This window comes from Cetorhinus maximus, chromosome 1, assembly GCF_964194155.1.
Source record: "Cetorhinus maximus chromosome 1, sCetMax3.hap1.1, whole genome shotgun sequence".
Taxonomy (NCBI): domain Eukaryota; kingdom Metazoa; phylum Chordata; class Chondrichthyes; order Lamniformes; family Cetorhinidae; genus Cetorhinus; species Cetorhinus maximus.
Window position 1 is genome coordinate 236336347 of NC_135879.1, and position 13317 is coordinate 236349663.

Sequence of the window (13317 nt, forward strand, 5' to 3'; positions counted from 1 at the left end):
GTGGTGGCATAGTGGTATTGTCACTGGGTTAATACTCCAGATGACCCAGGATGAAGCTCTGGGGACCTGGGTTCAAATCCTGTCATGGAAGATGGTGGAATTTGAATTCAATGAAACATCTGGAATTAGAAGTCTAATGATAACTATGAAATCATTGTCATTTGTTGTAAAAACCCATCTGGTTCATTAATGTCCTTTAGGGAAGGAAATCTGCAACTCTTACCTAGTTTGGCCTGCATGTGATTCCAGACCCACAGCAATGCAGTTGACTCTTGAATACCCCCTGAACCAGGGCAATTAGGGATGGGCCATAAATGCTGGCTGAGCCAGTGGTGCCCACATCCCATGAATGAATAAAAAAAAAATGAGGAGAACTTTTTTCTCTCAGAGGGTCATTAGTCTGTGGAATTCTCTTCCCTAGAGAGCAGCGAAGGCTGAGTCATTGAATTTATTTAAGGCAGAATTGTGCATGGGAGTAGTTTGCAGAGAAGACAGGCCAATGGACTACCACAGGGGCCACATATATACAAATGACCTACCAACAACCACATCGCACAAGTTCATCTATGCTGCTGACATCTGCTGTGCCACCCAAGCTCCACCCTTTGTGCACCCTGGACCAGATCGTTAATGAAGATGTTACAAAGATGACAGAATACTGCAGCACATGGCGTCTCATGTTAAATCCCTTTAAAACCATATCCAGTGTATTCCACTTCCTCAATGTCAGCGCAAAAACAGAACTGCATATCTACATGGGTTACCAGAGACTAAAACTTGATCCCAACCCAATTACTTGGGCGAGACTCTAGATAGGACTTTGTCCTTCCAGGAACAGCAGCAAAGGTGAAAACCGGAAACAGCCCTACTAACCAAACTTGCTGGATTGGTGCTGCTGCCACAATACTCCGGACCTCAGCACTTGCCCTATTATACTCCACGGCAGATCACTGTGCACCTGTCTGGCAAAGGACATCATACACATATCTTGTTCACGCTCAATTGAATGCAACAATGTGCATCATAACTCTCTGCTTAACACCCATTCACTGGCTTCCTGTCCTCGCAAACATCACTCCCCCACACATCCACCCACTGATGAAATCCCAAAAGCTGGTTGAAACCATCTGCGCTGCACCTCACCTACCACTCCATTGATGACCTGTTCAACCCACCCACTGCCCGCCTTCCATCTCGGTGGCCTATATGGAGCACCCTTCCTAAGCAAGATCTATCAGCAAACATGCTTTGGACCGAGGAATGGGAAACACGGAAAGCCACTAGCAAGTTCCTTGTGACAATCCCCATCTGTCGAATGACTGGCTTTGAACTGCCACAGGGCAGTGATCCTTGGCAAGTAGGTTCAGGACAGGCCAGGGACCCTGTGCAGCCAATCTCCACCGCTGAGGCCTCAGTACAAGCCTCTTATGCACTTGTGGAAAGACACAAACAATGTTACCCATTACTGAGGAGCGTCCCCTCTACAGAGGCAGACTAATCACCTTAAACTCAACAAATTGAGGAGGCTAACGTTTACTTACGTGGGGCATGCAGGAGAGTAGAATTCTCTCTTTTCGGCTGAAAATGTAGTGGTTCCTAATCGCCTGATTATTTTTTACTCACTTTTCTTCCTCTCCTGCACTCCTGAAAATGCTGACTCTGAACAGGGAGCTAATTGTCCCCCTGTTCCTTGCTCACATGCACAACTTTCACGTGTGGGCTGAAACAGTGAGTATCCTGGGGATTTTCTACTCATGAACGGGATAAAATCCAATCCAGGCCTGTTCCCCACCCAGGCACTTTGGAGGGTCACTAGACAGTTTATTCCCTCTTCCTCTAGTTCGCGTTACCGAAAGTCAACAATTGAGCCCAGACCATTACGCCTGGCATTGATCGCTTATCTCGCACAGATTTCCTTTTTATTCTTTCACAAAATGTGGGCATCACTGCCAAGGCCAGCATTTGTTGCACATCCTTAATTGCCCTTGAGAAGGTGGTGGTGAGTTGCCATCATGAATCAATGCAGTTCATGTGATGTAGGTATACCCACAGGGCTGTTTGGGAGGGAGTTTCAGGATTTTGACCCATCAATCAGATCAGCCATCATCTTATTGAATGGCGGAGTAGGCTCAAAATGTGGAATTGCCAACTCCTGCTCCTAGGTCCCATGTTCCTATTGAGCTTCCACACTTGCTTAATTGGGAAGTGTGGAGCTGAGGTACACAGCAAGGTTTTATGTTGTGTGCTTGATCTATCAACACCCTCAGGGTTACCAGAAACTGAACTGGACCAGCCATACAAACTCACCAAGGCTCCTTCGACAACACCTTGCAAACTTGTGACCTCTACAATATAGAAGGACAAGGGCAGCGGTTGCATGGGAACACCTCCACCTGCAAGGCCACACCCATCCCCTCCACCACCAAAGTGACACACTGTCCTGACTTGTAAATATACCGCCGTTCCTTCACTGTCGCTGGGTCAAAATCCTGAAACTCCCTCCCGAACAGCACTGTGGGTGTACCTACATCACATGGACTGCAGCGGTTCAAGAAGGCAGCTCACCACCACCTTCTCAAGGGCAGTTAAGGATGTGCAACAAATGCTGGTCTTGGCAGTGATGCCCACATTTTGTGAAAGAATAAAAAGGAAATCTGTGCGAAATAAGCGATCAATGCCAGGTGTAATAGTCTGGGCTCAATTGTTGACATTCGGTCGCGCGAACTAGAGGAAGAGGGAATAAACTGTCTGGTGACCCTCCAAAGTGCCTGGGTAGGGAACAGGCCTGGATTGGATTCTATCCCGTCCATGAGTAGAAAATCCCCAGGATACTCACTGTTTCAGCTCACACGTGAAAGTTGTGCATGTGAGCAAGGAACAGGGGGACAATTAGCTCCCTGTTCGGAGTCAACATTTTCAGGAGTGCAGGAGAGGAAGAAAAGTGAGGAAAGAATAATCAGGCGATTAGGAACCACTACATTTTCAGCCGAAAAGCGAGAATTACTACCACGTCAACACATTATATTCTATGAGGAGGTCCTGCAGAACAAGGGGTCTTACTCTCAAAATTTGAGTGAGGCAGTTCAATACCATGACACAGTTGAATGCTGGAACCCTCTCCTTCAAGAAGTTGTTGGGGCTTGGGGACTGGGAGTGGGGGGAGGGGGGGTCTTTTTTTATTATTATTCATTTACAGGATGTGGATGTCACTGGCTAGGCCAGCATTTCTTGCCCACCCCTAATTGCCCTTTGAGAAGGTGCTGGTGAGCTGCCTTCTTGAACCGATGCAGTCCAATTGAAAATTCCAAAACTGAGATTGATAGATTTTGTTAAGTTAGGGTATTAGTGTATATAGAATCAACCCTGGTTAATGGAGTTAGGATGCCGAATAGCCATTGTCTCCTTCAATGGCGCAACAGTCTTGGAGAGCTGAATAACCTTCTCCTGTTCATATGTGCCTAAGTTGTGTGTTAATCATTCACCATGCAGTTCCTACTTCATGTTCACATTGACTACACCCCTAGAATTTTGTATCTAAACCTGAGGGAATGCAACTGCAATTTATACCATTGGGATGTGCTCAGCTTCCAATGGCAGATCAAATATGCACTCAATGTTTGGTTAAACCCAATGACCACTGAAATTACAGTCAGGTCCATGCATTTTTGGAAGGGACATTTTGAGCTTCTGTTCTTGGCTGTGGGAATGTTTCGGAACTGGAGGTGAAAATTGACCTAACCAATTGGCCCTTTCTAACAGATCATTCCTATCCTCTCCTTTCCTTGCCATGGGCTTTAGGATTTCCAGGTGGGTCAAATGTTTGTAGTGCTTTGGACTGGGAAAGCAGGGTGGTAGGGGGACCCGAGTAGGGGAACTCTATTATGTTGAAACCCCGCTCAATTCTCAATGTGCCTTCATTTCTAATGAAAACATGGAATGGAAGTTGGGTACGTTCTACAGGGAGTAGGTATTTACTCTGTCAGAATCCCTTGTGGTGAGGGAGAAAGGTTTAATTCAAATTTGTGTAGAGTCGATCTGAAAAGCAAACTGCGTATGATCCGAGCTTGAATGGTGTTTTCTCTACATTATGGGATCTTGCTGGAAGCTGGGCTTGGCTAAGGGATGGTTAATACTGATTTGAGTATCTCCTGCCAAAGTATGGAACTATTAATGGCACTCACATTTACCTCAGGTGGTCATTTCTTGCCACAAGACCAAGAATAACACACATCCGCTCTCATTTAACTGGCGTCATTGGCATCATTAACTTTGGTGAACTAACTTTGAGTTTGTTTTCTAGCTCATCACCTGCTTGTGTGTTGCAGAATGCTGGAACTGGATCTTGTAGTTAGAGATGAGAATGGCAATATCCTCGATCCGGACCAGACAAGCATCATCAGCCTATTCCAAGCACACAAGAAGGCTACTCAGCACATCACAGATTTAATGAGAGAGGAGACGGTAAGAGGCCAATATTGACATGTAGCCATTGTCCCTCCTTCCTGCAATGCCTTGTGAGTAGGGTCCACTTGGAAGCCACCTCGTGCTCTATGACTGGACTCCTCAAACCATGACAGCAACCAGAGGTCATTGATCTGCTTCCCTCTCCACCAATGCTGCCTGACCTGCTGAGCATTTTCAGCATTTTCTGTTTTTATTACAGTAAACATAGTAACAGGAATAGGCCATTTAGCCCCTTGCTGCTTGTTCTACCATTCAATGAGATTGTGGCTGATCTGTGACCTAACTTTATATATGAGCCCTTGCCTTCATACGTTTGGTTTACAAAGATTGGTATCAGAGTTAAAATTAGAAATGTATCTAGTCCTAGCATCCTTTGCATGTAGAAATATTTCCTAACTTGACTCCTGAAAGACCTGGCTCTAATTTTTGGACTAGGCCCCTCTAGTCCTAAAGTCCCCAACCAGCAGAAATAGTTTCCCTCTGTCTACTTATCAATTGTACTTAATATCTTGAACAATTTGATTATATCGCCTCTTAACCTTTCAGATGCCAGGAAAGACAAGCTAGTTTTCCTGGTGTCTCCTTGTAGGCCAGGTATCATTTTGGTAAAACTACACTGCACTCCCTCCAAGGCTAATATATTCTTCCTAAGACATTGGTACTTATAATTGAACTGCTCGCAGTACACCAGCTGTTGTCTAACCAGGGCTTGTATAGCTTCAGCATAACTTCTACCCCTTTGTATTCTAGTCCTCTAGGTGTAAAGGCCAGAATTCCACCAGCATATTTGGTTATTTTCTATACCTTATGAAGACATTATAGTGATTTATGCACATGGACCTCCAAGTCTCTTTGGACCTATGTTATTTCTAGCTTTTCATCATTTAGAAAATACTCTGTTCTATCCTTTTAGGTCCAAAGGAGAAGACCTCACATTTTCCTATGTAGAAACCCATTAGTCACTGTTTTTTTCTCATTTGCTTAACCTGTTCATAACTCTTTGTGATTAAATGCTTCCATCTCCTCTGTTCGCAATGCCACCTATCTTTATTTCATTGGCAAACTTGGATATGTGGCTTTCCATCCCATCATCCAAGCCATTAATAAATCTGGTGAATAGTTGAGGCCCCAACACAGATCCTTGCAGAGTGACTTGATCAAAACATATAAGATCCTGAGGGGTCTTTGTAAAGATGTACTACCTAGCACGACTGGACAACAAACTTTATTTGCAGAGCTGTTCGATTAGCTGCCTGCTTCTAGCAAGGATACAACACACTCCCCCCAGGATAGGAAAACTCCACCCCCTTATTAGATTCCCCATGCTCAGTGTTGATTGGCTGTTCTGACCACGTGACCCTTACTCAGTAATACTGGCCTTAAAGCAACAATCACCACAGTCTTAACAGAGTGGATGTGGAGAGGATGTTTCCCCTTGTGGGGGAATCTAGAACTAGGGTCATGGTTTAAAAATAAGGGGTCGCTCATTTAAGACAGAGATGTGAATTTTTTCTCTCAGAGTGTCGTGCGCCTTTGGAGCTCACTTCCTCAAAAGGCAGTGGAAGCAGGGTCTTAGAATATTTTTAAAGCAGAGCTAGATAGATTCTTTATTAAGAAGGAGGCCAAAGGTCATTGGGGATAGGCGGGAAGTTACAGTCAGATCAGCCATGATTTTATTGAATGGCGAAGCAGGCTTGAGGGGCCGAGTGGCCTAGTCCTGCTGCTAGTTCATATGTTCGTATGTTTGTACATTCACACCGCAAGTTACAATCTACCATTTAGGGCGCCCATTATCCTTGCTCTCTGCCTGCTGCTGTTCAGCCAATTTCCTAAGTGGGTCAATAATCTGTCTTCAAATCCATTAGCACCAACTTTAGTCTCTTATGAAAGACTTTACCAAATACCTTCTGGAAGCCCATATAAATAACATCCATGGACATTCCCCTGCCCACCGCTTTAGTCACCCCTCAAAAAAAATCTATGAGATTTGTCAGGCATGATAACATACCCTTTACTAATCTATGATGGCTCTCCCTGACCAGCTGAAAATTGTCAATGTTGTTCAGCTACCCTATTCTTAATTACAGACTCCAGTAATTTCCCGACACCAGATGTTAGACTAATTGGCCTATAATTTCCTTGTTTCCCCTCTGCCACCTTTCTTAAATAGCAGAGTAAAACGCACAATGTTCAATCTAATGGAACGGTTCCCAAATCAAGGAAACATTTGGAAGATTACAGTTAGAGTATCTGCAATGTTCCCACCTATAAGCAGGCCTTGAGGCTCTAGATAAACACGTTCATTTTGTTATCGGTTTAAATTCTAAAGAAGGGTTTGCTACTGTGAGATGCTACTCCCCAAAAATGTACTGGAGGCGAGAGAACAATTGACTCTTCAACAGAATTAGAAAGTTAGAATGGTATCATTTCTAGCCAGACATGATTCAGTCAGTAAAGAAGTCTATTTTTGATTAAATAAGCAGTAGTTTTCTAAAATGGTTCCTCTTTGAAAGATCATCAATATCATCGAAAAACTTCTGAGAAGATCTGAAATTTTATTTGTGGGCAACTGTGTCAAGTGAAATTCTCGACTGGAAATTTTCAAGTAGTTATCATTTTGTGATAGGGAGAAATGGAAAAAAGCACTTGTATTTGCCAAACTAAAGTTGTCCCAAAGGGTTTCACAGACAATTATTTATTATTGAAGGGTAGACACTTGTTTATTAGGCGGACACAAGGGGCAATTTTTAAACAACAAGAATGAGATAAGTAACTATCCAATGTGGTTTTATGGTGTTGGTTAAGGGGTAAATGTTGGCCAGGACATTGGGAAAACTCCCCTTCACCTCCTTGAATGGTGCCATGGAGCCCCTTTCTGCTGCCTGAACTGGCAGATGGGGTGTGGGTTTAACATCTCTTCCACCGGAAACCGGGACAATGTGGTAGCCCCTCAGATCTGGACTAAAGCGTCAGTCTAGTCGATTTGTCTTGGAGTGTGTCTTGAACACACCTTCTGGGCTCAGAGGCAAGGGTGCTACCAGCAGGAAGAGTAAACATGCTTACAGCTATTGGGTTGGCTGCACTTCTTTGATAGCCAAAACAGGACACAGAAGCAAGAACAGTAGAAAAAAAGAATAAAAGAAAGATTGACATTTATATAACACCTATCACGATCACCGGACATCTCAAAGCGCTTTACAACCAATGAAGTACTTTTTGAAATGTATTCACTGTTGTGATGTAGAAAAAGGAGGGGAAATCTTGTCAGGGCTAAGAATGTTTGTTCTGGAATAAAATTATTGGAATAAAATGGCACTAGGTGCCATTGCAAAGGTGTTTTGTGAACAAGGAAAGGTACAAGTTTAATGTCTTGTTAGATTCTATGGTTTTGGCTCTCATGATGAAAATCCCATGCTGTCCCGGCCTTGATGAAATCATTTCTGTTGGAAGTGAAAGTTATGGTGCTGGAGTTTTCACTTTAGATGTAATTGGAAATCCAGTCATAAATGGCACCTAAAATTGCATCTGCTTTGAAAGACCTTTGTGCCCCCTTCCCCTTCATCACCGCCCTGAGTTTCAGCTCCAGCTCATTCGCGTGTTACCGATTGCAAAACTGCCTTGAGTCGCTCCAGATGGGGAGAAATTTAAAATGTACTTTTTTATTTTAATAAAATGCTTTAAAACTGTGCCTCGGTTGCAGCTGGAAATGGGTTTTGTTACAAAAAGTGAGCATTTTAAATCACAGTGTCAATCCACCACCTGAGTAACTCGATTTTAAGCTTCTGAGAATGACTTTTGAAAAACTTGCATCGCTTTCTGCCAGTTAGATTGGGGTACATTAGTTTGATGTTGTTTTCATTTCCTCCCTTCTGCCAGTTTCAGAACCAGAGTGAGTACAGCAGGTTTGCCCGTTTGAATTCTTCACCCACAAATGCCCTATTCATCTGGGTCCGCAACTTTGTCTGTAAAATTGGTGAAGAAGCAGAACTCTTCATGTCTCTTTATGACCCTCAGGAGCAGAAGATAATCAGGTGAGAGTTTACAATTTATTTGTATTCCTCATTCCCTCGGATACGGACATCACTGGTAAGACTGACAATTCGTTGAACGTTCCTAGATGACCTGAAATGCTGGTGGTGGACCGCCTTCTTAAAGCAACCTTCTTCAGCCTGTGGGCCTTCACCTTGTGCTGTAATGGGTATACTCCAGATATAGAGGACACAATGTCCACTTATAGGAAAAGTTTGGTGGAGTTGAACCTGATAAAGTCTCCAGCATAAAATATGACACAAGCCACGTACATGGAGAATTCCCTATATCTTCCTACTTATTCTCCATAAAAGTTGACAGTCTGCTAGCTCAGGCAGATTGAAGAGTCATCTGATAGACCATGTTAATTTTACTCTTTGTGGTTTTATGATGACTACTGGTAAAGTCAGAAAGCATCCATTTCCTGCTTCGTTCATTAATATTGTTTCTCATTACAAATCTGAATTTAATAGAATTTGAGGCTTTTCATAGGAGTAAGGAAGTGCTAGAGGTCAATCTAGTCCACCGACCACCACCTTGGATACTGGATCATGTAACGTTACAGGACTTGCTGATTAATCATAGCAATCAATGTCTATTACATCCATGACCTCTACTGCCTTTCTTTTCTATTTTCATTCATGGGATGTGGGCGTCACTGGCATGGCCAGCATTTGTTGCCCATCCCTAATTGCCCTTGAACAGAGTGGCTTACTAGACCATTACTGTGGGTCTGGAGTCACATGTAGGCCAGACCAGGTAAGGACAGCAGATTTCCTTCCCTAAAGGACAATGGTGAGCCAGATGGTTTCTTTTTATGGCAATTGATATAGTTTCATGGTCACCATTACTGAGGCAAGCTTGCAATTCCAGATTTATTAATTGGATTTAAATTCCATCAGCTGCTGTAGTGGAATTTGAACCTACATCCGTGGACCATTATCCAGAGCCACTAGCCCAAGAATTACTAGTCCAGTGACATTGCCACTATGCTAACATTTCCCTCCAAGGAGAATAAGGGCAGCAGATGTGGGGAAGACCATCACCTCCCCTCCAAGCTTCACACTACCCTGACTTGGAACCGTTCCTTCATTGGCACTGGTTTGAAATCCTGGAACTCACTCCCTAACAGTACTGTGGATGTATGTACACCACAGGGAACTGCACGAAGCTCAAGATGGTGGCTAATCACCACCTTCTCAAGAACAAATAGGGATGGGCAATAATGGCTGACCATAGCAGCGATGCCCGCATTGCATGAATTAATTAAAAAATATCCCTTGCATCAGAGCCAGACATGGTATGAGGTGAACTCTAGCAGCGGAAAGCTTTAGTAACCGTAGACCCAAATTCACCTGTCCCTCCCAAGCAAGTTACGCTTACTGCATATCATGTCTAAGATTACTCATATATTGTATCTGAAAATATTGTCGCTTAAAATAAATCTATCTGATTCACATTTGCTTGAATCAATACTGACAAGTTCCACTATGTCCCAAGGAATTCTGTTCCATCGATTGAATACTTGTTTATTGAATTATTACTTCTTCGTTTGGTGTCTATGATAGTGCAATTTTTATTGGCAGGAGTAGTTGAATGGCTGGTGCTGGTGCTGGTGCTGCTGTGTGTGTAGAGGGTGAGATGAATAGTAATGAGCAGAACCATCCCACCAATCTCTCAGAACCTCAGGTGGCTCTCCCCAAACAGGCACTGTTAGCATTCTCAATGGGGACAATGCATTCTGAATTTCTATCTGCCAGTGTACTAAGTAGGTCACTTCTTAAAGTAAATGGATGCTGTCAGATACTGTAGGATGAAAGATTTTATGAAGATTTATTGTTTCCTGTTTTAACTTTTAGCAAACCCATTAATGTGAAGGGAATATTCAGAAAAGTTTACAATGTCATTCCATATTTGTGTCCATAGGAAATCATACTCTTATTCAATAAATACTTGAAGGGGAAAAATTGCAGGGCTCTGGTGAATGAATGGAAGAACGGGTCTAATTGGGTAGCTCTGTCAATAAGCTGACATGGATGTGATGGGCCGAATGGACTTCTTTTTTTTTGGTCCATAACAAGCCCCACCACGCCTCTTGACAATTCTTTACTGTTACTGAGCCTATAGAAGACTTTTGGATTCCCTTTTATGTTGGCCATCAATCTATTCTTGCAATGTCTTTCAGCCCCTGTTTTTTCTACTCCCCTTCTGTACTTTTTACATTCAGCCTGATCTCCCTTATACCAGAGGCTAGGAATCCTGTGGCGAGTAACTCACCTCCTGATTGGCCCTCTTTCCACAAACATTCACTCCCTCCACCACCGACACGCAGTAGTAGCAGTATGCACCACCTGCAAGATGAACTGCAGGGATTCACCAATGCTCCTAAGACAGCACCTTCCAAACCCATGACTGTTACCATCTAGAAGGACAAGGGCAGCAGGCACATGGTAACACTGCCACCTGGAAGTTCCCCTCCAAGTCACTCACCATTCTGACTTGGAAAAACATCTCCGTTCCTTTACAGTCGCAAGCAACTGGCAATGGAGTCTCTTTTGAGATCTTTGCAGGTTTGAAGGTTTGACTTAGAAAGACTGTTGCTTTTTCATAGTCAAACAGTGTGATGACATTGCCCTGGTTTAGCGCTGTTTGTGATGCCTCATTGCAACTTTGAACACAAGTTGCAGAAAGCCAGCTATAAACTACGGTCTGTGTAGGGTTACATTCAGGATAAGGAAGCTTCCAACTGGTGATGGTGGCAAGATTCAGGCTGTAAATCAAGAGATTGTTTATTTCAGTGTGATCAGACCTCTGATGAGAATACCAACATTAATGTCAAGGGAAGTCAGAAATCTCTTCAGAACACTAATGTTGGTGTACTAACGCAGCCAAAGTCAATAGCCATGATAAACATAGGCGTGATCTAATCAGGGAAATCTGGAGATATGAATCTGTTGGCATCTCACGAGCTCCCTGAATCTAGGCAACTACCAGTGCTAACAAGATTGCATGTCATGAAGGGGGCCTAGGTGTTGCAATGGGTTAGAACACTGCTCCTTCACACTTAGGACCAAGGCCTTTCATCCATTGTGATTGATGGAATGCACACCTCCGCTCACTGGCTGCAGTGAGTGGAAGGAAAATTAGTTTGGATCAATCCCAACACATTTTCTCCTGGGTTTTAGTTGGCACCACAAAACTGACTGTAATTCTGCATAGATTGACATCAGCTTGTCAGCATCAATGAGGCAGGTGAGAAGGTCTGGGAAATGGAAGTGTCATCCAGATGCAGTACAAGCTGGTTTACTGCAGTTGGGTGGAAACATGTCATGGCAACATGAAGTGGGAGCTTCCCTCTGCATTTACTTCTATATCTGATCGGGGAGAGTGTGAAGCTGAGGCTGTGGTTGGGCTGTGGGGAGGAGGAATTTCCTCATTGTAAATGGGGGAAGGTTTTCGGTACTTATAATTTCTGGCTGATATTAGAGATACCTGCGCTCCTCCAATTCTGGCCTCTTGCGCTTCCTTGATTTTTATTGTTCCGCCATTAGCGGCTGTGAGTTTAGCTGTCTCAACCGAAGCTCTGGAATTCCCTCCCTGAACCTCTCTGCTTTCCTATCTCTCTCTCCTCCTTTAAAATTCTTCTTAAAATCTATCTCAATGCCTAAACTTTTGATCACCTTTCCTAATTATCTCCTTATGTGGCGTGGTATCAAATTAACACTGCTGGAAGGTGCCTTGAGATATTTTATTATTGTAAAGGCTGTGTTATAGCAAGTTGTTGTTGTGTCAAAAAGGCAACACAACCAGGATTTTTGAATGCTGTTTTCCTGCTATGTTTACAAAGTTTCTGAAACATAGTAACCAGGGAATATCTTCTAGTACCCAGAAAAGGATCCCGCATCGTTCCTCAATACTACTATTTTTGTAGGCACAAAGTTTAACTCCAGACCCCATGAGATCTCATGACATCAGGTCAAATATGGGCAAGGAAACCTCCTGCTGATTACCACGTACCGCCCTCCCTCAGCTGATGAATCAGTGCTTCTCCATGTTGAACATCACTTGGAGGAAGCACTAGGATGGCAAGGGCACTGGACGCACTCTGGGCAATGGACATTGATGGCAATGTACTGGAATAGCTTGGCTAGGAGTGCAGCAAGTTCTGGAGCACAAGTCTTCAGTATTATTTCAGGAATATGGTCAGGGCCCATAGCCTTTGCAGTATTAGTGCCTTCAACCGTTTCTTGATATCACGTGGAGTGAATCAAATTGGCTGATTCAATGTCCATCACCAAGAGTGGCTCGGTAGCGCCACCAAAGGCCGAGCTGGCCAAGACCTAAAGGACATAGCTACTAGACTGGATCTGCAGCAGGTAGTGAGGGAACCAACAAGAGGGAAAAACATACTCAACCTCATTCTCACCAACCTGCCTGCTGCAGATGCATCTGTCCATGACAGTATCGGTAGGAGTGACCACTGCACAGTCCTTGTGGAGAAGAAGTCCTGCCTTCACATTGAGGATACCCTCCATTGCATTGTGCACTGCCACCATGCTAAATGGGATAAATTTCAAACAGCTCAAGACAGGGCATCCATGAGGCGCTGTGGGCCATCAGCAGCAGCAGAATTGTACTCAAACACAATCTGTCACCTCATGGCCCGGCATATCCTCTACTCTACCTTTACCATCAAACCAGGGGATCAACCCTGGTTCAATGAAGAGTGCAGGAGGGCATGCCAGGAGCAGCACCAGGCATACCTAAAAATGAGGTGTCAACCTGGTGAAGCTACAACATAGGACTACTTACGTGCCAAACAGC

The 13317-nt window shown here is 43.8% G+C and overlaps 1 protein-coding gene across 1 annotated transcript in view; it reads left to right on the forward strand.

Moving 5' to 3' along the window:
- Nucleotides 1–13317, forward strand: part of LOC144688041 (dedicator of cytokinesis protein 2-like) — a 1154257-nt gene that overhangs the window by 174853 nt on the left and 966087 nt on the right. Inside the window, exons 7-8 of the mRNA XM_078554696.1 lie at nt 4326–4461; nt 8341–8495. Of these exons, the coding sequence (XP_078410822.1) occupies nt 4326–4461; nt 8341–8495 (291 nt within the window). The remainder of the gene's footprint in view (nt 1–4325; nt 4462–8340; nt 8496–13317) is intronic.